Here is a 20,154-nt window from a genome sequence, read left to right as displayed (position 1 = left end):
ACAAAGTGGCAAAGGTTTTTTTTTAATATTGTTTAATTCATAACAATTAGCAGTAGCAGTATAACAATTAGCAGTAACCCTGTCCACTCCAGGACAGGGTTACTGTGTATTCAGCCGTATAAAAGAATACAGAGTAAAACACCACTCGTGCTAATGCTAATAGGGTCCAGAACAAAGCGTCTGTTATGCGGATAAACGGTTTCACGGGAAGAAGAAACTTCTGGAAGCTATGCAGGACTTCCTGTTTGTGAGGACAGAACCACAGGTTTTTGTTTTTTCGGCTTAAAATCGGCGACAGGTTCAGATCCGGGCCAAGGAAACTAGCTGTGGTGAGCTACTGGTGAACAGCAGACCCGGGTTCAAACGGTATTTGTTTTTGATTCTAATACTTTTCTGCACTTGACTTAAGCCTGCCCGGTGTACTGGTACAAATGGAACGATTCAGAAAGTGTAAAACCCAGCCGCCGGCTCCTCGCTGCAGGCTGAAATGCGGCAGGCAAGATCAATCGAGCACCGAAAAAGTATTCGAATCCAAAACGAATGCTGCTTGAACCCATATAACTGTGCAGAAGTGCTGAGCTACAGCTAAAAGCCCAGCAGCTCTGCCAAGGCCGAGGTTGGGGACCCCGGCAGGACCTGTGGAGCCGGAGAAGGAGAGCCAGGCCTCAGGTGAGGGAGACCAGGACGACAGAGAAGGAGAGCCAGGCCTCAGGTGAGGGAGACCAGGGCGATAGAGAAGATGAGCCAGGCCTCAGGTGAGGGAGACCAGGACGACAGAGAAGGTGAGACCAGGACGATAGAGAAGGTGAGCCAGGCCTCAGGTGAGGGAGACCAGGGCGACAGAGAAGGTGAGCCAGGCCTCAGGTGAGGGAGACCAGGGCGACAGAGAAGGTGAGCCAGGCCTCAGGTGGAGGAGACCAGGACGACAGAGAAGGTGAGCCAGGCCTCAGGTGAGGGAGACCAGGACGACAGAAGGAGAGCCAGGCCTCAGGTGGAGGAGACCAGGACGACAGAGAAGGAGAGCCAGGCCTCAGGTGAGGGAGACCAGGACGACAGAGAAGGTGAGCCAGGCCTCAGGTGAGGGAGACCAGGACGACAGAGAAGGTGAGCCAGGCCTCAGGTGAGGGAGACCAGGACGATAGAGAAGGTGAGCCAGGCCTCAGGTGAGGGAGACCAGGGCGACAGAGAAGGTGAGCCAGGCCTCAGGTGAGGGAGACCAGGACGACAGAAGGTGAGCCAGGCCTCAGGTGAGGGAGACCAGGACGACAGAGAAGGTGAGCCAGGCCTCAGGTGAGGGAGACCAGGACGACAGAGAAGGTGAGCCAGGCCTCAGGTGAGGGAGACCAGGACGACAGAGAAGACAGAGAAGGAGAGCCAGGCCTCAGATGAGGGAGGCCTCAGGTGAGGGAGACCAGGACGACAGAGAAGGTGAGCCAGGCCTCAGATGAGGGAGGCCTCAGGTGAGGGAGACCAGGACGATAGAGAAGGTGAGCCAGGCCTCAGGTGAGGGAGACCAGGAAGCCGGTGAAGGTGGTTTGGCGGAGGCTGCTGTCGTCGATGGCCATGGCGCCGGCCCCGAGCTGCAGGGAGACGCGGTCGCCCGCCTTCAGCCACAGGACGGCGGCGTTGCCGGCGCTGTGGGCCGTTGCCGGGGCGGAGTGGTCGCATGCGGTCGCCACGCGCTCCGCGTTCCTGTACAGGCCCACGCCGCACGGCTGTGCCCCCGCGGAGAGGCTGCTGAAGCTGAAGAAGTACAGCCCGGCAACGGGCGCCGAGAACAGCCCTGCAGAGACACCGCAGCACGTTATATTACATTATATTACATTACATTACATTATATTACATTATATTACTCCCCTAACACAGTACATTATATTACATTACTCCCCTAACACAGTACATTACATTACATTACTCCCCTAACACATTATATTACATTACATTACATTACTCCCATAACACAGTACATTACATTACATTACCCACCTAACATATTACATTACATTACTCCCCTAACACAGTACATTACATTACATTACATTACCCACCTAACACAGTACATTACATTACATACCTAACATATTACATTACATTACTCCCCTAACACATTATATTACATTACATTACATTACTCCCCTAACACATATTTCATTACATTACATTACTCCCCTAACACATATTTCATTTCATTACATTACTCCCCTAACACATTACATTACATTACTCCCCTAACACATATTTCATTACATTACATTACTCCCATAACACATTATATTTCATTACATTACATTAAATTACTCCCATAACACATTACATTTCATTACATTACTTTACTCCCCTAACACATATTTCATTACATTACATTACATTACTCCCCTAACACATTACATTACTCCCATAACACATTACATTACTTCCCTAATACATTGCATCACTCCCAGGGATAAATGTAAATTGGACCTCTTTACACGGATGTACTGATTGGGGTCAGAAAGTGGACAATGTGAAACGGGTCTCCTTCAGCACAGAATGTCTTTGATGCTGCGCGCTCGCTTTTTACCTGTGGTTGGGCTGTAGGCGTTGCCTCTGTTCGTGAGGACGTTTCTTAACACCAAAACAGCGTTGGTGTTGAAAGGCCCATAGTGCCCATGTCCTGCATCCACCAATGAGGCGGTGAAGGCCACGACCGGGGCGTCTGCAGAGAACATCGAGAGAACATCGAGAGAACATCGTGAAATGGCTCAAAGGAGTTCAATTCAGTTGAAGTGTTGAACAATGTATAGAGCTTTTTTGTATAGGTGCTTTACATAGTGACAAAATTGCAAATATCAGACAATATTTATGAATTTATTTATTTATTTCTTTGTGCCGGGTAGGTTGACTGAGCACACACATTTTCTTTCACAGCGAGACAAGGTGTAATGGTCGATGTGCTAAGAAATCCATTGCAACGAATCAAATGGGTTGGGCATGTTACAGTTAACGTTAGGAGTCACAGGAACATCACGAAAGGACAAATGAACATCACAAAAATATAGCAAAAATGTCGAGGACAGCGAAATTTTTCGATAGCGGAAATATCGAAATAGCATTTTACAAGGACTAAGAAGTATGATCACAATGCCTGCACTGACTTGGTAAATGGTAAATGGCTGGCATTCATATAGTGCCTTTATCCAAAGTACTGTACAATAGGTGCCTCTCATTCACCTGTTCATATACACACACCCACACACCACCGGCGATTGGCTGCCATGCGAGGCACCAACCAGCTCGTCACGAGCATTTTTTGAGGTTAGGTATCTTGCTCAGGGACACTTCAACACACCCAGGACTTTCAGTCAGAATTGATTCTAAATTGTTACTTACCCAAAGTAATGTACCCCTTGCCATTGGATTAATAACTAGTATTATTAGTATAATTAGTACATTTTCAGCTTGTGAAATGTACTTAGTTCTACCTAAAAGAAGAGTATTTACCTTTCAGGGTACATTTGGGGAATTTGTTCTCTTTAAATTATGCTTGGTGTGTCCGTGTTTTAATTTGGGTTATCCGTTTTATTTCAGTAAAGCATTTTATGCTACAGACTTGACTGAAAAGTGGTGTATAAATAAATGCGTAACGTTGCACCAATGCAATGCGAGTGTTCTAAAATGTACTCTCTGCCTGCAAATGCCACACCACCTGTGTCCTGTAGGTGGCAGTGTGGTATAATGGGTTAGCGGCCAAACTTAAGTAGTCTAAAGGGCACAGGCAGGTCACTCCCATTGTAATAATAATAATAGCTTCATTTATATAGCAGCTTTCAAGCACATAGCACAAGGTACTTCAAAGTAGCAGTAAAACAAAATCACAAAAATAAAAGACTTGCTCTGCTGAATGACAGTAAAGGGTTTCAGCCTCCGGGAGTTCTTACGTCAAAACTGAAAAAACACTTTTACTCCTTCTCTGCAAAAAAATCAAAAAGTCAGTCTTAACAGTCTTATGTTTAGACTTATGTTATGTATATTATTTCTTTTTTTACTTTTTTGCTAAATGAGACAAAAAAACTGCCAATGGGGTGAGAAAATTTCACTTGTCAAACATAAAACAAGCGAATATTTTCTCCTTGAGATAAAAAATAAAATTGTTTTTATTATGAGATGAAAAACACTCGTAAATACAGTCTTTTTTTTTGCAGTGTTCACTTTAATGCTTCATTTTGGCTCCTTCACTTTGACTCTCACTTAGTTACAGTACAGTGCATTACAGGCATTTAGCAGATGCTCTCATTCAGAGCGACGTACAATACAAGTGGGAGGAAAATACCGTTTCCGAGCCCAGGCGTGATCGGCTCCAGCTGGCGGACAGTCTCAGTCATAATGGCGGGACTCACCTCCACACTCGATCCTGACGGCCTCCACCTGCGTGCGCAGCTCCCTGAGCTGGGCGTAGATATCCGGCTGGCAGGAGGGGAGACTCCTCTGCGCCTCAGACCCACCCAGCACCCACAGCAGCACCCACAGCACAGCGCTGACCATCCTGGGGCCAGACGCACTGCTCACTGCACACTGCCAAACACACTGCGCACTGCCAAACACACTGCACACTGCCAGACACACTGCGCACTGCCAAACACACTGCTCACTGCACACTGCCCGACACACTGCACACTGCTAAACACACTGCGCACTGCCAAACACACTGCACACTGCCAAACACACTGCGCACTGCCAAACACACTGCTAAACACACTGCGCACTGCTAAACACACTGCACACTGCCAAACACACTGCGCACTGCCAAACACACTGCTCACTGAGCACTGCACTAGCAAAACTCAGTCAACACCGTGTCTATACACTGGCACACTCACCAAGCACTCTGACCAGACACTCCTCCCTTCTGTTTATATACTGTACGCACACACACACACACACACACACACACACACTCAGAACCAAGCACATACATACTCTCTCACACACACACACACGCCCTCAGGCACACACACACACACACACACACACACACACACACTCACAACCAAGCACATACATACTCTCTCACACACACAATCACACACACACATGCCCTCAGGCACACACACACACGCACACAGACAAGCTTTGCAGATTTCTGTTCGTGAGCAGGTGGCAAATAGAATGTGTGAGTGTGAGTGTGTGTGTGTGTGAGTGTGTGTGTGTGTGTGTGTGAGTGTGTTTGAATGTCATGGTGAACATGGACGGGGCCTCAGACCATTATAAAGGGATGCTATGAGGACAGGCTGTGTGTGTGTGTGTGATTGTGTGTGTGTGTGTGGGGGGGGGGGGGGGGGGCAGCGGGTGTGTGTGTGTGTGTGTGTGTGTGATTGTGTGGGGGGGGCAGCGGGTGTGTGTGTGTGTGTGTGTGTGTGTGTTTGTGTGTGGGGGGGTGATAGGGAAAGGAGTTCTTCAGAAGACAGGAAAAGCTCAAGGCTGTATGACCCGCACAGCAGGAGCAGGAGGCCAGGACAGTGTAGGAGAGCGAGATATCAAACACTCAGGCATGTAAACACCCTCCTCCGCTCCCTCCGCTGCCCTTCCCCACCCGCCGTCTGAGGATAAGGTCTGAGGTCTGCATGTTACCATTTTTTAAACAGCACTTGGGCTTCCTTTTCATCAGAGGGAACGAGCACACTTGATGCATGACACCAAGTAACCTCATGCGTTATGCCACAGTTAGCTTGGCCGCAGTTAGCTTGGCGGCCTGTAGCGTAGCGGTTAAGGTAAGATCGGTGGTTCGATCCCCGGTGTAGCCGCAATAAGATCCGCACAGCCGTTTGGGCCCTTGAGCAAGGCCCTTAACCCTGCATTGCTCCAGGGGAAGATTTCTCCTGCTTAGTCTAATCAACTGTATGTCGCCCTGGATAAAAACGTCGCCAAATGACATGTAATGTAGCCTAGCATCCTAAATACGTGCTTTATGACACCTTTATAACATCTGGCCAGGTGACATAGCCGGGGTCAGCTTGTAGGATAGTGGCTAAGGTGGTTCAATCCCCGGTGTGGCCACAGTAAGATCCGCACAGCCGTTGGGCCCTTGTCCCCTGCTTCGTCAAAACAACTCTTGAATCGCTTTGGATAAAGGCATCGGCTGAATAACATGTAATGTAATGTTGTAATGTCACTTTGTTTCTGAGAGTGAATGAGGCCTACATGGGGCCTCCAGGGCTCACTGCTTGGCTTGCCTGTTCATAAGACTCCCCTCTGTTTGATCTGAGGTGCTGGAGCCTCCCTGTCCCCCCCCCCACGCCTCTCCAAGGCCCTAACCCTTCCAAATTACCCCCCATCCTCTCTCCCTCTTTGCTCTTCCAACATGAGTAAACTTTCACCCGAAACAGTCAGGAGCAGGTCGTCCCATCCCAATCAAGACTTTTAAAATATTTTTCTGTGCGATGACCTTGGCATGCAGTGCTTTTCCTGTAGGGCAGAGGGATCTGATTGTACACCAGCTCTGTTAATGGTTGACTTTACAACACACAGGACCTTCTTTCATTTAGCAGCAAGCAGCAGAAAGAGAAGGCGCCCAAATATTTAAAGACAAGCTGAAATCAAAACTCCTTTGATCAAGTGTCTGTCAATTTTCCGTTCCCCTCCATAAATAAGAGACGCATCACACCTGTGTTTTACTATCCACAAATAAATATCTCAACTTGCGTCTTATAAATTACCATTTAGATGAATGTGCACTGATTTGTGTACGTATTATAAATGTTGTACATACATTATCATACTTGCAAAACACCCAAATCTTTTGTATACTACTAATGACCTTGTGTGTGCATCAGTAAAAATATTTTCAAGTTTCATTTTAGTTTTATTCATTGAAATACAACATTTAATGAAATCAGGAATAATAAAACAGTGTAACATTTTTCATACAAATATTAATACAAAGGATGTAAGCGAATCTCCTTCCAATTGGTGGATAAGAACAGAAAATCACACAGGCCAGCACTGCGCCTCTCTCCCTGCTGCTACACGGACACTGAGCTGGCCAGTGAACACCAACAGAAAGGTGGATTACTCATTGGGGTTCCATCCAAACGTTTTGCAAATGTTTCACAAAAAGTTGGCGAAAAAAAATGTGAATGAGACAGAGGGGCAGCCTGTAGCGTAGTGGTTAAGGTGAATGACTGGGACCCGCAAGGTCGGTGGTTCTAATCGAGGTGTAGCCACAATGAGATCCGCACACCCGTTGGGCCCTTGAGCAAGGCCCTTAACCCTGCATTGCTCCAGGGGAGGATTGTCTCCTGCTTAGTCTAATCAACTGTATGTCGCTCTGGATACGAGTGTCTGCCAAATGCCAATAATGTAATGTAATGTGATGTAATATAATGAGACATAGTGTTTCCATAAACCACCATTATGTGAATATTCTGGAGAGGACGTAATGGGACTATGCAAGCAGAAGACGGGCAGCTGCAGTTGGGGCCAGCTGCCCATTTTTGGCCTTTCTGCAGAGGAACCACATGACCCCGTCACCTCCTCATCATTTATTTGAGAAATTTGAGAAATTTGAGAAATCTGAGAAATCTGTTTGCATCCCCCCTTATCGGATCTTACGTGTAAAAACTAGTTTTTTTTTTCATAGTTTACTTTCACAGTTGGATGGAAAGCCCGCTATAGGCAAGTGGACAGGGGCAGGATTACTGTCTTATCTGGATAACAGCACGGAATAAAACCCGGAAACCTCATAAATTCGGAACCTGTGAAAGGAGCTGGTCCAGGTTTTACTCAGTGCAGTTATCCAGCTAACTCAGTAATCCTGCTCTGTGAAATACTGCCCCCTGCTGGTACAGACATACAATACATACGCTCATAGGTGTCTTATTTAAAGGTACGATAGGTAATTTCGGCCTTCTAACGGTTAAGAGAGGAACCTCAACAACAAAAAGATACAAAAAAAATAATTATTGTGAGATAGAAATTATTATTATTGACAGATAGACAAGTACAAGTACAGTCTCAGTCTCTTTTGCAGTCTCATCTGATTAAATCTTTGTCGTGGGCACCCACAACAAACATAAACATACGGTAGGCACCAACCCAGGTGTTACAATCACACACATACATAATACAAACATATTCAAATACCTGCACAAACAGTATGTCAAATCATATTGAATATTACCTCTGTAAATAGAAGTGCCACATCTTCATATGTCACGCGTTATTGTCAATAAATACGTATTTTGACCATGATGAAATAATAGGATTTTTCAGATGAATTAATAGGCTTGGTTGACGCACGGGCTCAAGACATATGTTCCGCAACAGGCAAGGCATCTTGATACCCTATGGTGCGCAGCATTTGTGTCCCCTGGGAACATCCACCCCACAGGATTTTGGTTCCACTTTGGATTAAGGAAGTAACAGTGTCACAGTAGAAGAAGAAAACAAGACAAAACTGGCTCACTAAAGCTGGAAAATGTTCAGTGTCATACACACATATGGGAGATGATGCAGATTGCAGTATCTTCACATTATATGGAAGCAAAAATTGATATTTTCTATAAGTAGATTTTTAGGTTAATTCAGTCCAAACCAAAAGTGTTTCCATGTTTAAATCTCAAATACAAGGTGATGTGCAGGTAACAAAGTAAAAAAAGTTATAAACATCTGTATTATGTCACACAAATTCTTTACCTAACATTAGATTTCCTTTCCTAACCTCATAACCTAGCCAACACAAAGTATGGATTATATTTGTGTCTATAGTTTATACATACTGTGTAGTTTTATATACAGTTTATATATACTATATAGTTTATTACTGTAGTAATCCAGGTTGGATCCAGCTCAGGAATTTTGAGGAGAACTTGCCAACAATCTGTACAGGCTCAGTCCTCTGTTCCCCCACCTCTTTCTTAAAGGGGCCCAACAATGAAATTAACACACTCACTGAGCACTTTATTAGGTAAACCTGTTCACCAGCTTGTTAAGGCAAATATATAATCAGCTAATCATGTGGCAGCAACTAAATGCAAAAAAAGCATGCAGACGTGGTCAAGAGGTTCAGCTGTTTTTCAGACCAAATGACAGAATGGGGAAGAAATGTGATCTAAGTGACTTTGACCGTGAAATGATTGCTGGTGCCAGACAGAGTGGTTAGTATCTGTGAGTATCTCAGAAACTGCTGATCTTTTCATGCACAGCATTCTCTAGAGTTTGCAGAGAACGGTGCGAAAAACAAAAAACATCCAGTGAGCAGCAGTTCTGGGGGCAAAAACGCCTTGTTAATGAGAGAGGCCAGAGGAGAAGGGCCAGACAGTAACGCCAATAACCACATATTACAAGAGTGGTATGCAGGAAAACTGAACACACAATGCATCAAACCTCTAAGTGGATAGGCTACAGCAGCAGAAGTTGGTACAGCAGCAATAAGTCTAATAAATACCTAATAAATTGCTCACTGAGTGTACGGTTCCACTCACCCTGAGTACTATCTATCCATCCAGATAGATATTATTGCTGGCATTATATTTGGAAAGGGACGTTGCTGAGTTTTTCAAATTTAAGTTATTTCCGGTGGATTCATAAGAGGTCCAATTTATCACGGTCCATTATATCATTTTTGGGTGAACTTTGAATGCGTGCCTTCAGCTTGAATATCTGAGATATCCCCCCTTATGGTAATAATAACAGCCATGATAATTTATTGGGTTTTATAGAGTATTTTGTCAAGATCCGAGATCTCAGCTCAACCCTGGGCACTGTGTCAAACTCACAGTGGAGATATCTCTGATACACGGCAGCCATTTTGCACCGGGATGTTCACCACACAACCTGGGCAAAGATGGAGGTCATTGCTGAGCCAATTTAACAAAAGTTGTTAATCAACACTTGAGGAAAAACTCCCTTTTTAAAATGTGTTTTGTGGCGGTAAACATGATATGCCTGTGTGGGGTGTTTTCCATAAGAGTGCTACATCTTTATTTAATACTTCATCTTTCATCAGAGTGGAGGGCTCAGTGCTATTAATAATGCGAAAATAATGGTGAGAAAGCTTACCACCACCATCACCATTGCCAGCGTCTTTACTGTCTTCATAAGATCGCAGTACGTAAACATACATGTCGTGTTTAAAAATGCTTGTTGGTGATAGGCAGCCTGCTGTTGCTTAGCAGCCTGGCACTGGCAGACAGACCAGCGCGGGCGGACGGACGGACGGACGGACGGACAGGCAGACGGACGGGCGGTCAGTTCTCCTGCACGGTGATGTCGACCACGCCGTGCACCTGCGTGAGCTGGGCGCAGTGCATGGACGCCACCAGCTTCCGCACGCCCGCGAGAGACGGGACGAAGCGCTCCTTCAGAGTGACGGAGGAGCGACTACCCACATCCCTGAGGGAGAGAGAGAGAGAGAGAGGGAGGGAGAGGGGGAGGGAGAGGGGGAGAGAGAGGGAGAGGGGTGGAAAGCAACAGTCAGACAGGTATATGCAGACAAACAGAGGTACAGTCAGACAGGTATATGCAGATAAACAGAGGTACAGTCAGACAGGTATAGACAGAGATACAGTCAGACAGGTATAGACAGAGATACAATCAGACAGGTATAGACAGACAGAGATACAATCAGACAGGTATAGACAGACAGAGATACAATCAGACAGGTATAGACAGACAGATATACAATCAGACAGGTATAGACAGACAGAGATACAATCAGACAGGTATAGACAGACAGAGATAGTCAGACAGGTATAGACAGACAGAGATAGTCAGACAGGTATAGACAGACAGAGATACAGTCAGACAGGTATAGACAGACAGAGATAGTCAGACAGGTATAGACAGACAGAGATACAGTCAGACAGGTATAGATAGACTTACCCCACAGGTATTTCCTTGATGCTCTGTAGGCCAAGCCCCTCCACCCGGAAGACCACGCCCTTCAGTGGGCGTGGCAGGGGGTTGGTGAAGGAGATCTCGGCTGCCATCTCTTTCCCCACAACAGCGTCCCCTAGAGGCTGGATGGGCCAAGTGCGTGAGGTTGTGAGGTTTAATACTACAGAACGCTCAGACCTGACACAGAACATCCCTCATTATCAATGATGTGATTGATTAGGGGTTAATGATGACTGATTGATTATGAGTTTGTGATAACTGAATGGGTTGGTATTGTTGGTATTGGGTCTAAAAAACTAAAAAAAAATGCACATTTTGAGAGTTTGTCAGGGAGTCACTAATTGCTTCCAGTTAATGATGACTGAGTTTTCAGTAGGAAACAGAACCAGAGTATTGGTTAGGGTTAGTGATAACTGATTTGGTGAGATTCTTCTGAAGTAAACAGGGCCAACATATGGCTTAGGCTGAGTGATAACTGTTTTGGTGATAGTTTTCTGTAGGAAACAGGACTGGAGTGTGGGTTACAGTTAATGATAACTGATTTGGTGAGAGTTTTCAGTAGGAAACAGAACCAGAGTATTGGTTAGGGTTAGTGATAACTGATTTGGTGAGGGATTTCTGTAGTAAACAGGGTGGGAGTGTGGGTTAGGGATAAGTGATTTGGTGAGGGTTTTCTGTAGTAAACAGGGTGGGAGTGTGGGTTAGGTTTAGGGATAACTGATTTGGTGAGGGTTTTCTGTAGTAAAATAGGGTTGGAGTGTGGGTTAGGGTTAGGGATAACTGATTTGGTGAGGGTTTTCTGGAGGAAACAGGGGGTTTGGCGATACTCACTGTTATGCTGATGTCTGGAGTGCGCAGTCGGAAACACGTCTGTGTGGCCAGAACCTGCTGGGTCTCCCGAACCCGACCCGACAGCGTCAGCATCAGTGCGCCTTGGTCCACCAGCTGGTCTTGGTAGTTCTGGTACGGCAGGACCCAGGTAATGGTCTTAACTGTGGTGGGGGGGGAGGGGGGGGGGGCAGAGGGCAAGGGAGTCCTGTCATCTGTGTTTATTTGTTTTTATGTATGAAATGAAGTATCTAAGGAAGTTATTGAATACACCTGGCAAGTCAGATACAGCTGAGAAGCCAAACTGTCCAATTACTTTTGGTCCCCTAAAATGACAGGTGGGGGGGGGCTATGCACAAAACATGATGTAATTCCTACGCGGATCACCTGATATGGATGAAAACACCCTCAAAACACCAATGTTTGAAATCCAATGTGCCAAAGGAGCACACATTGTACCGCTGTCCAAATAAAGATCTGAGGCTCACATAAATGCCAGCTAAAAACACGGCCCGGCACGGCACAGAGTTTGAGACCACTGGTATACAGGGATCTCAGGGCTGTGACTCAGTTATCCAGCCAAACTCAGTAATCCTGCTTTGTGATAAATCCTGCCTTTTGTCTGAAAAAGTGAGCTCAGGGAAAATCTCATTAATCTCTGTTTGGCATTATCTCTGTCCCACACTGGTGGCTCATTCCAACCTCCCTCTTCCTTTCCTCATCGTGTTAAGACACACACGCACACACACACTCGCACGCACGCACGCACACACGCACGCACACACTTGCAAGCATGCATGCACGCACGCACACTCGCACACTCGCACACACACACACACACACATGCACACACACACACACACACACACTCATACACACACATACTTTCTTTTGGGCTTTCCCCTTTTTTCCCTTGTCTTTATTGGGTTTTTTAGACGAACTTCCACTCTTAGTTATTTAAACAGCACACAATTAACATTCGCATCACCGGATTGGGAAAGGGCACCTGGTTGCAGCAAAGTCCTGTAAACCCGCCATGCCCCCCCCCCCCCCCCCCCGCCACCCCGCCCCCCCCCCCCCCCCCGCCCCTGACTGCAGTCGCAACATCCCTGTTCTCGAGCCAAAATGGCCGCCCCCGGGGTCCCCCACCTTCGTTGGGCGCGAGTTCGATGGGCAGCTGGTCCTTCTTGATGGTGCCCTTGAGCACGCCGGTGTAGTACATCACCTCCACCTGGCTGTGCAGGCTGGTGCTGCGGGGCACGGCGCTCTGGTTGCGCAGGACGATGGTCAGCTGGGCGTCGCCGCCGATCCGGGGCCCCTCCCCCTCCATGGTGACCTCCATGTGCACGTCCTCCGCCGCGGCGCTGGAGTAGAGGTTTGGCTTGGTGCCGTAGCGACTGGCGGTCTCCACGGCGATGCGCTCCTCCTCTGACCCTGGGGGAGAGGAAGTGAGGGGGCGATGAAGGGGGGGGGGTAGAAGGAGAGCCAGGGCCGGGTCACAGAGGCCATGGGAGAGAAAAAGAGAGAGGGGGGAGAGAGAGGAAGATTCAGTCCACACACACGCAATCCTGGTACAGTCATTAATGAGAGTGCTGACTCCCACTTCCTCTTTCCACTTCTGTATCTTTCCTCTCTGGATCAGTCAACCTCCCCCTTCTGCTCCTCGGCTTCATTCAAAGGGCAAGTTCAAAATCCTTTATCGGCGTGACACAGTTTTACAAAACATATTATAGAGGTGGGTGATGTCCCCTTACCCTCTGAGTGCTTGTAGAGGTGGGTGATGTCCCCTTACCCTCTGAGTGCTTGTAGAGGTGTGTGATGTCCCCTGAGCCCTTACCCTCTGAGTGCTTGTAGAGGTGGGTGATGTCCCCTTACCCTCTGAGTGCTTGTAGAGGTGTGTGATGTCCCCTTACCCTCTGAGTGCTTGTAGAGGTGGGTGATGTCCCCTTACCCTCTGAGTGCTTGTAGAGGTGGGTGATGTCCCCTTACCCTCTGAGTGCTTGTAGAGGTGGGTGATGTCCCCTTACCCTCTGAGTGCTTGTAGAGGTGGGTGATGTCCCCTTACCCTCTGAGTGCTTGTAGAGGTGGGTGATGTCCCCTTACCCTCTGAGTGCTTGTAGAGGTGTGTGATGTCCCCTTACCCTCTGAGTGCTTGTAGAGGTGGGTGATGTCCCCTTACCCTCTGAGTGCTTGTAGAGGTGGGTGATGTCCCCTTACCCTCTGAGTGCTTGTAGAGGTGGGTGATGTCCCCTTACCCTCTGAGTGCTTGTAGAGGTGGGTGATGTCCCCTTACCCTCTGAGTGCTTGTAGAGGTGTGTGATGTCCCCTTACCCTCTGAGTGCTTGTAGAGGTGTGTGATGTCCCCTTACCCTCTGAGTGCTTGTAGAGGTGTGTGATGTCCCCTTACCCTCTGAGTGCTTGTAGAGGTGTGTGATGTCCCCTTACCCTCTGAGTGCTTGTAGAGGTGGGTGATGTCCCCTTACCCTCTGAGTGCTTGTAGAGGTGGGTGATGTCCCCTTACCCTCTGAGTGCTTGTAGAGGTGCGTGATGTCCCCTTACCCTCTGAGTGCTTGTAGAGGTGGGTGATGTCCCCTTACCCTCTGAGTGCTTGTAGAGGTGGGTGATGTCCCCTTACCCTCTGAGTGCTTGTAGAGGTGTGTGATGTCCCCTTACCCTCTGAGTGCTTGTAGAGGTGTGTGATGTCGTGCCGCTGGTTGGAGCCCACAGCCTTGGTGCTGATGAAGTGGCCCACGGCCTTCTTCTCGCTGTGGATTTGGCTGAAGGTGCCGTCCAGATTCCTCTGCCAGTAGATCTTATCGCTGTTCACCTGGGGAGGGAGATGGGAGCCAGGGCACGTGAGCCTCTCAGAGAGGTGTGAGCCAGAATGCAGTCTCCAGTTGAGGAGAGACATTACCTCACAGTGATATGGCTGACGCTTTTTAATCCAAAGCGATTTACAGTTGATTAGACTAAGCAGGGGACAATCCCCCTTGGAGCAATATGGGGTTAAGGGCCTTGCTCAAGGGTCCAACGACTGTGCAGATCTTATTGTGGCTACACCAGGGATCAAACCACCGAGCTTGCGGGTCCCAGTCATGTACCTTAACCACTACACTACAGGCCGCCCTATACACTACAGGCACCTTAACCACTAAGCTACAGGCACCTTAACCACTAAGCTACAGGCATCTTAACCACTAAGCTACAGGCACCTTAACCACTAAGCTACAGGCATCTTAACCACTAAGCTACAGGTACCTTAGCCACTAAGCTACAGGTACCTCAGGCTCTAGGCTCTAGGCTGCCCCAGACAGGAGACGGGGGGAAAAAGAGAGGGAGGCACGAAGAGAGAAGGAGAGAGAGGGAGAGAGAGAGATGAAGAGTACCTCGGCGAAGACGAAGGGCGTGTCGTGTTTGTGGTAGACCTGCCCGTTGCGGACGGCGGTGATGGAGGCGGGGCCACAGCGGAAGGTCCCGTGGCTGGTCTCCTGGGGGGTGGAGTCCACAGCCTGCCACCCGCCCATCCCCGGGGGCAGGTCCGGCCGGGCCATCCAGCAGTCGTTCCACACGTGGAAGTTCCTACAGAGGGAGAGAGAGAGGGCATCGTTCTCAGAGAGAGGGAGAGAGAGAGGGTGTGACTCTCAGAGGGAGAGAGAGAGAGAGGGCATCATCCTCAGAGAGAGGGAGAGAGAGAGGGTGTGACTCTCAGAGAGAGGGAGAGAGAGAGAGAGGGTGTGTGACTCTCAGAGAGAGGGAGAGAGAGAGAGAGGGCATCATTCTCAGAGAGAGGGAGAGAGAGAGGGTGTGACTCTCAGAGAGAGGGAGAGAGAGAGAGAGGGTGTGTGACTCTCAGAGAGAGGGAGAGAGAGAGAGAGGGCATCATTCTCAGAGAGAGGGAGAGAGGGTGTGACTCTCAGAGGGAGAGAGAGAGTGTGTGACTCTCAGAGAGAGGGAGAGAGAGAGAGGGTGTGTGACTCTCAGAGAGAGGGAGAGAGAGAGAGAGGGCATCGTTCTCAGAGAGAGGGAGAGAGGGTGTGACTCTCAGAGGGAGAGAGAGAGAGAGTGTGTGACTCTCAGAGAGAGGGAGAGAGAGAGGGCATCATTCTCAGAGAGAGGGAGAGAGAGAGAGGGTGTGACTCTCAGAGGGAGAGAGAGAGAGGGTGTGTGACTCAGTTATCCAGCCAGCTCAGTAATCCTGCTTTGTGATAAATCCTGCCTTTTTGTCTGAAAAAGTGAGCGCAGGGAAATCTCATTAATCTCTGTGTGGCATTATCTCTGTCCCACAAAGAGACACTGGTGGCTCATTCCAACCACCTTCTTCCTTTCCTCATCTTGTTAAGACACACACACTTTTCTTTGGGTTTTCCCCTTTTCAACACACCTCTGTTCCACTGGTGATTGAGTTTGGCCTCCAAATTGTGGAGGGTGAACGCAAACAGAGATTGGGTTTTGGTGAAGACAGTTTCATATACTGCTTCGGGGGGGGGGGGGAAATAGTTGACGGTTGCTGCACTTTGTCAGAGAAAATAGAATGTCTTCCATCCTTCATACGTTTGAAGTAAGTATGAAGGACGTATGCACATTAAATGATAACTGCAGCATGATGAGACAAGACTTGCCCCCGTCTGCAATCGCGGAGTAGAGTGTGTGCTTTTCTGCACTCTTCCAAAATTCGTAGCGGAGGTTTCGGCAATGAGTGATTAGGGAGAGATTAGGGGTGTGCCATAAAAATGTTCTTTAGAAAAGAGTAGTGTCATTTCAGGGGCAATGTGGCCAGCAGCTTCACAGTGATGTCATTGTGGACACAGTGATGATCGCGATGTTGGACTTACCAGACGGAGTCAGAGTTCAGGGAGTTGAGCGCTTCCATGTTCTCGTCGAAATATATGTCTATTGTCAAGGAGACATCTGTGTCATGGGCAGACTGGAAATTTGTCACACTTCGAGCGGGGACACCCAGACATCGGAGCACTGAAAGAGATGAAAAGAGAAACACAGTGCAGTTTTGAGACCACCAATTTCCAAACGGGTGTCCCCCAAGGTTCAGTCCTTGGTCCTCTCCTCTTCTCGTCCATGCCATCTCCTACTATCATGACCTGTCTTATCATTCCCACGCCAATGATACACAGCTCTCTGTGTATCAGAGTGAAATTCCACATATTTTAACAGTGTTTCTCTCTCTCACACACACACACACACACACACACCTGTGGTGGTGACCCCAGAGAACACCCAGCACTGGCCGTATTTGACGGGCATGCCTCCTTCGTCGTGGTACTTCTTCAGGATATCCACACTCCCGCTCCAGGCTGTGGGGGCCGTGCCGTCAGCGTAGTCCCCCGACCAGTTTCCCTCCAACACCCCCCGATCATCAGGGGAGTTAATCTGAGAGAGAGAGAGAGAGAGAGAGAGAGAGAGGGAGAGAAATAAAACAAAATAAAACCATTTATCTGGAACATTGGAACAACCAAACCAAAACACAAAACAAGCTTACTTGCTACCTGGCCCTAAAACGAGAATACAAATTGGCTGAATATCTTGTAACTGTCCGAGATATGAAGCAGAGACGACTCCTTACCAAGTACAGACTCAGTGACCATAACCTAGCCATTGAAAAAGGTAGACATAAAAAGTCCTGGCTACCAAAAGAACAGAGGATATGTGGTCACTGTATGACAGGTGAGGTTGAAACGGAGGTGCACTTCCTTCTAAAATGTGAAAAATACAAAAATATCAGAAAAAAATATTTTAATAAATTTAAAAAACAAACTTTCTCCACCTAGAAGAGAGCAACCAACTAGTCTTGGGAGAGGGAACAACTGCACATATTGCAGTGAAATATGTGTCTGAATGTCACATACTCAGAGACAGTGAGTGACAAAACAAACACACACACACACACACACACACACACACATATTAAATTTACCTGTTATATAAACTGTTATTATTAGATTAGCTTGTTATTAGTATGTTAGAAAGATGTGTCTAATTATATGTATGTATGTATATATATATGTGTATATACGTGTGTATGAATATGCATGTGCATGTATATGTGTGTATATATATGTATATATAGATTTATTATTGTTAATTATTATCCTTAATTTTTTTTTAAATTTATTATTATTATTTTTTTATATAATAATCATATTACTGTGTTATTTTCATCTGTTTTAACATGTTCCTTGCCATGCTTTGGCAATACAAATGCAAATTTTGTCATGCCAATAAAGCAATTTGAATTTGAATTTGAATTTGAGAGAGAGGGAGAGAGAGAGGGAGGGAGAGGGAGAGAGGGAGGGAGAGAAAGAGAGAGAGGGAGAGAAAGAGTGAGGGAGAGATAAATGCCTTTCCATGACTGCTGAAGAGCAGCTCTCACTCTTTTAAGAGGAAGCCTCACTTTCTGCACAAGATGCATCGCATTGCTGTTATCACTTTAGCCTGCAATTCCACTGCTGGTAGCAAATCATTCTGGTAGATAATTGACAGTGTCACAGAGATGCCTAATGTTGCTGTTATAACTTCAATATCTAAGCAGATCTACTGATATAAGCAGTGAACTTGTGAGGATGGTACAGTGATTATGACAAATTTACAATAAGGTTACATGAATCGGCATCAACCAATGTTGCTGCAAACTACCTAATGACTGCTGAGACGTTCATCTGCACAGCGGTGTGCCTGTATTTGTGCATCATTAATTGACGCCGGCAGCAGCAGAGGTTGGTGGCAGCTCACAGGGGAATGACGCTCACCATGGCAGATATGGCTCTGACCACGTTGACCGGGTCTCCTCGGCCTCGCGGGAGAACGTCGCTCTTCTCCAGGATGTAGAGGCAGGCAGAGAGGACCCCCTCACTGAACTGAGGCAGAAGGGGAAAGGATGTAGAAATGGTGTAATAATAATGATAATGATAATAATGATAATGATAATGATAATGATAATGATAATGATAATGATAATATGGTGGCAGATTAGTATCCTATGAGATCAGTATGAGGGTTTCTCTCTCTCCGTTTTTCGTTGTTGGTTGCTTTTTGAATTTCTGTCATTTCTGTTTTTGAACAATGTCCCAAATAAAGTTGTTTTTAAAATCAAATATATCTCACTCCCCTCTTTTTCTCTCTGTCTCTCTCTGTTCTCTGTCCCTCCCTCTTTCTCTCTCTCTCTCCTCCCTCTCTCTTTCTCTACCTGTCCGTAGTTCCAGGTTCTCTCTCTCCTCCCTCCCTCTTTCTCTCTCTCTCTCTCCTCCCTCTCTACCTGTCCATAGTTCCAGGTTCGGGCTCCGATCTGCTTCTCCGTGCCGTAGTAGAGTCTCCCCGTGTCGTTGAGCACATACTCCTGCCTCTCCTCCTCATCGTCCAGGTACACACTGTCATCTGAGAGAGAACGAGAGAGAGAGAAGGAGGGAGACAGAGGGAGAGAGAGGGTGAGAGAAGGAGGGAGGGGGAGAGGGAGAGAGAGAGAGGGAGAGAGAGAGAAGAGGGGAGAGATAGAGAAAGGCAAGAGAGTGGGGGAGAGAGAGCAGGAGAGATAAAGAGAGGGAGAGAGAGGTGCAAAGAAAAATTGAACTTTCTCGCAAAATACATTTGCACTAACTGGGCTCTAGGGGGCACTGTTCTCATTTACCCATGTCATGTTTATAGTATTCACAGAGACCCTCAGCCACACTCATGCCACAGCCCCCAGAAAACACTGGGGCACTGAAGCAGGGCAGCAGTATGGTACTGTAGACCCTTACTGTACTGTACACAATTATTTATAACACTATATATAAACAGGACAGCATGATATTTCCTAATTTTGCAGTAGCATATCAGGGCATGTGTAAGAGTCTGGAGTAGCCTATCAGAGCCCATGTTAGAGTCTGGAGTAGCCTATCAGGGCCCATGTTATAGTCTGGAGTAGCCTATCAGGGCCAGTGTTATAGTGTGGAGTAGCCTATCAGGGCCCGTGTTATAGTGTGGAGTAGCCTATCAGGGCCCGTGTTAGAGTCTGGAGTAGCCTATCAGGGCCCATGTTAGAGTCTGGGGTAGCCTATCAGGGCCAGTGTTATAGTGTGGGGTAGCCTATCAGGGCCCGTGTTTCAGTGGCCAATGAGCCACGCACGCCTGTATGGGGTGAGGTAAGGGTCTTTTCAACTTGCCAGGGGGGGCAAAAGAATGTCTCACAGAGAGCTAAAATAGCAATATCACCCCTGTGTCAGAGGGTATTACCACCTCCCTGTTAGAGGAAGAGTCACCCCCCCCCCAAAGTAAACACAATCAATAAGCCTAACAGTACTGTCCGCTATTATGTGCCTTACATCTCCATTGAACATTAAAGCTGCATTTTTAAAAATCTCTTCGACAGTGTTTATACTATCCCATACCATCTTATGTTGCCAAACTGATGTATAAAAAAAACATATACAATTACACGCGTAAACATTGACCGAGACGTAAAGT

General features: G+C 47.2%; 2 protein-coding genes across 2 annotated transcripts in view; both read right to left on the bottom strand.

Moving 5' to 3' along the window:
* Positions 1-1,499: 1,499 nt before the first annotated feature.
* LOC133136734 (complement C1q tumor necrosis factor-related protein 3-like) lies at positions 1,500-4,521 on the bottom strand. Its single transcript, XM_061254412.1, has 3 exons — positions 4,377-4,521; positions 2,561-2,695; positions 1,500-1,783 (listed from the first exon to the last, which is right to left on the bottom strand). The coding sequence occupies exons 1-3, from the start codon at positions 4,519-4,521 to the stop codon at positions 1,500-1,502; spliced, it is 564 nt and encodes a 187-aa protein (XP_061110396.1).
* Positions 4,522-7,092: 2,571 nt separating this feature from the next.
* The window catches only part of LOC133136733 (protein-glutamine gamma-glutamyltransferase K-like), a 14,936-nt gene continuing 1,874 nt past the window's right edge, over positions 7,093-20,154 (bottom strand). The window contains exons 4-13 of the mRNA XM_061254411.1: positions 18,968-19,086; positions 18,462-18,569; positions 16,908-17,085; positions 16,533-16,671; positions 15,087-15,279; positions 14,374-14,527; positions 12,850-13,134; positions 11,704-11,864; positions 10,858-10,994; positions 7,093-10,368 (exon numbers count right to left, since the gene is read on the bottom strand). Of these exons, the coding sequence (XP_061110395.1) occupies positions 10,224-10,368; positions 10,858-10,994; positions 11,704-11,864; positions 12,850-13,134; positions 14,374-14,527; positions 15,087-15,279; positions 16,533-16,671; positions 16,908-17,085; positions 18,462-18,569; positions 18,968-19,086 (1,619 nt within the window). The 3' untranslated portion in view covers positions 7,093-10,223. The remainder of the gene's footprint in view (positions 10,369-10,857; positions 10,995-11,703; positions 11,865-12,849; positions 13,135-14,373; positions 14,528-15,086; positions 15,280-16,532; positions 16,672-16,907; positions 17,086-18,461; positions 18,570-18,967; positions 19,087-20,154) is intronic.

This window comes from Conger conger, chromosome 9 (assembly GCF_963514075.1).
Source record: "Conger conger chromosome 9, fConCon1.1, whole genome shotgun sequence".
NCBI lineage: Eukaryota > Metazoa > Chordata > Actinopteri > Anguilliformes > Congridae > Conger > Conger conger.
This window is presented reverse-complemented; position numbering and strand designations above follow the sequence as displayed.

Bases quoted from the DNA above. Each gene is read 5' to 3' on its own strand.
- LOC133136734 (XM_061254412.1), bottom strand. From the start codon at position 4,521: ATGGTCAGCGCTGTGCTGTGGGTGCTGCTGTGGGTGCTGGGTGGGTCT. The intron at 2,696-4,376 runs GTGAGTCCCGCC...TGTTCTCTGCAG, and splicing joins CGTCAGGATCGAGTGTGGAG to ACGCCCCGGTCGTGGCCTTC. The intron at 1,784-2,560 runs GTAAAAAGCGAG...GTGTCTCTGCAG, and splicing joins CGCCTACAGCCCAACCACAG to GGCTGTTCTCGGCGCCCGTT.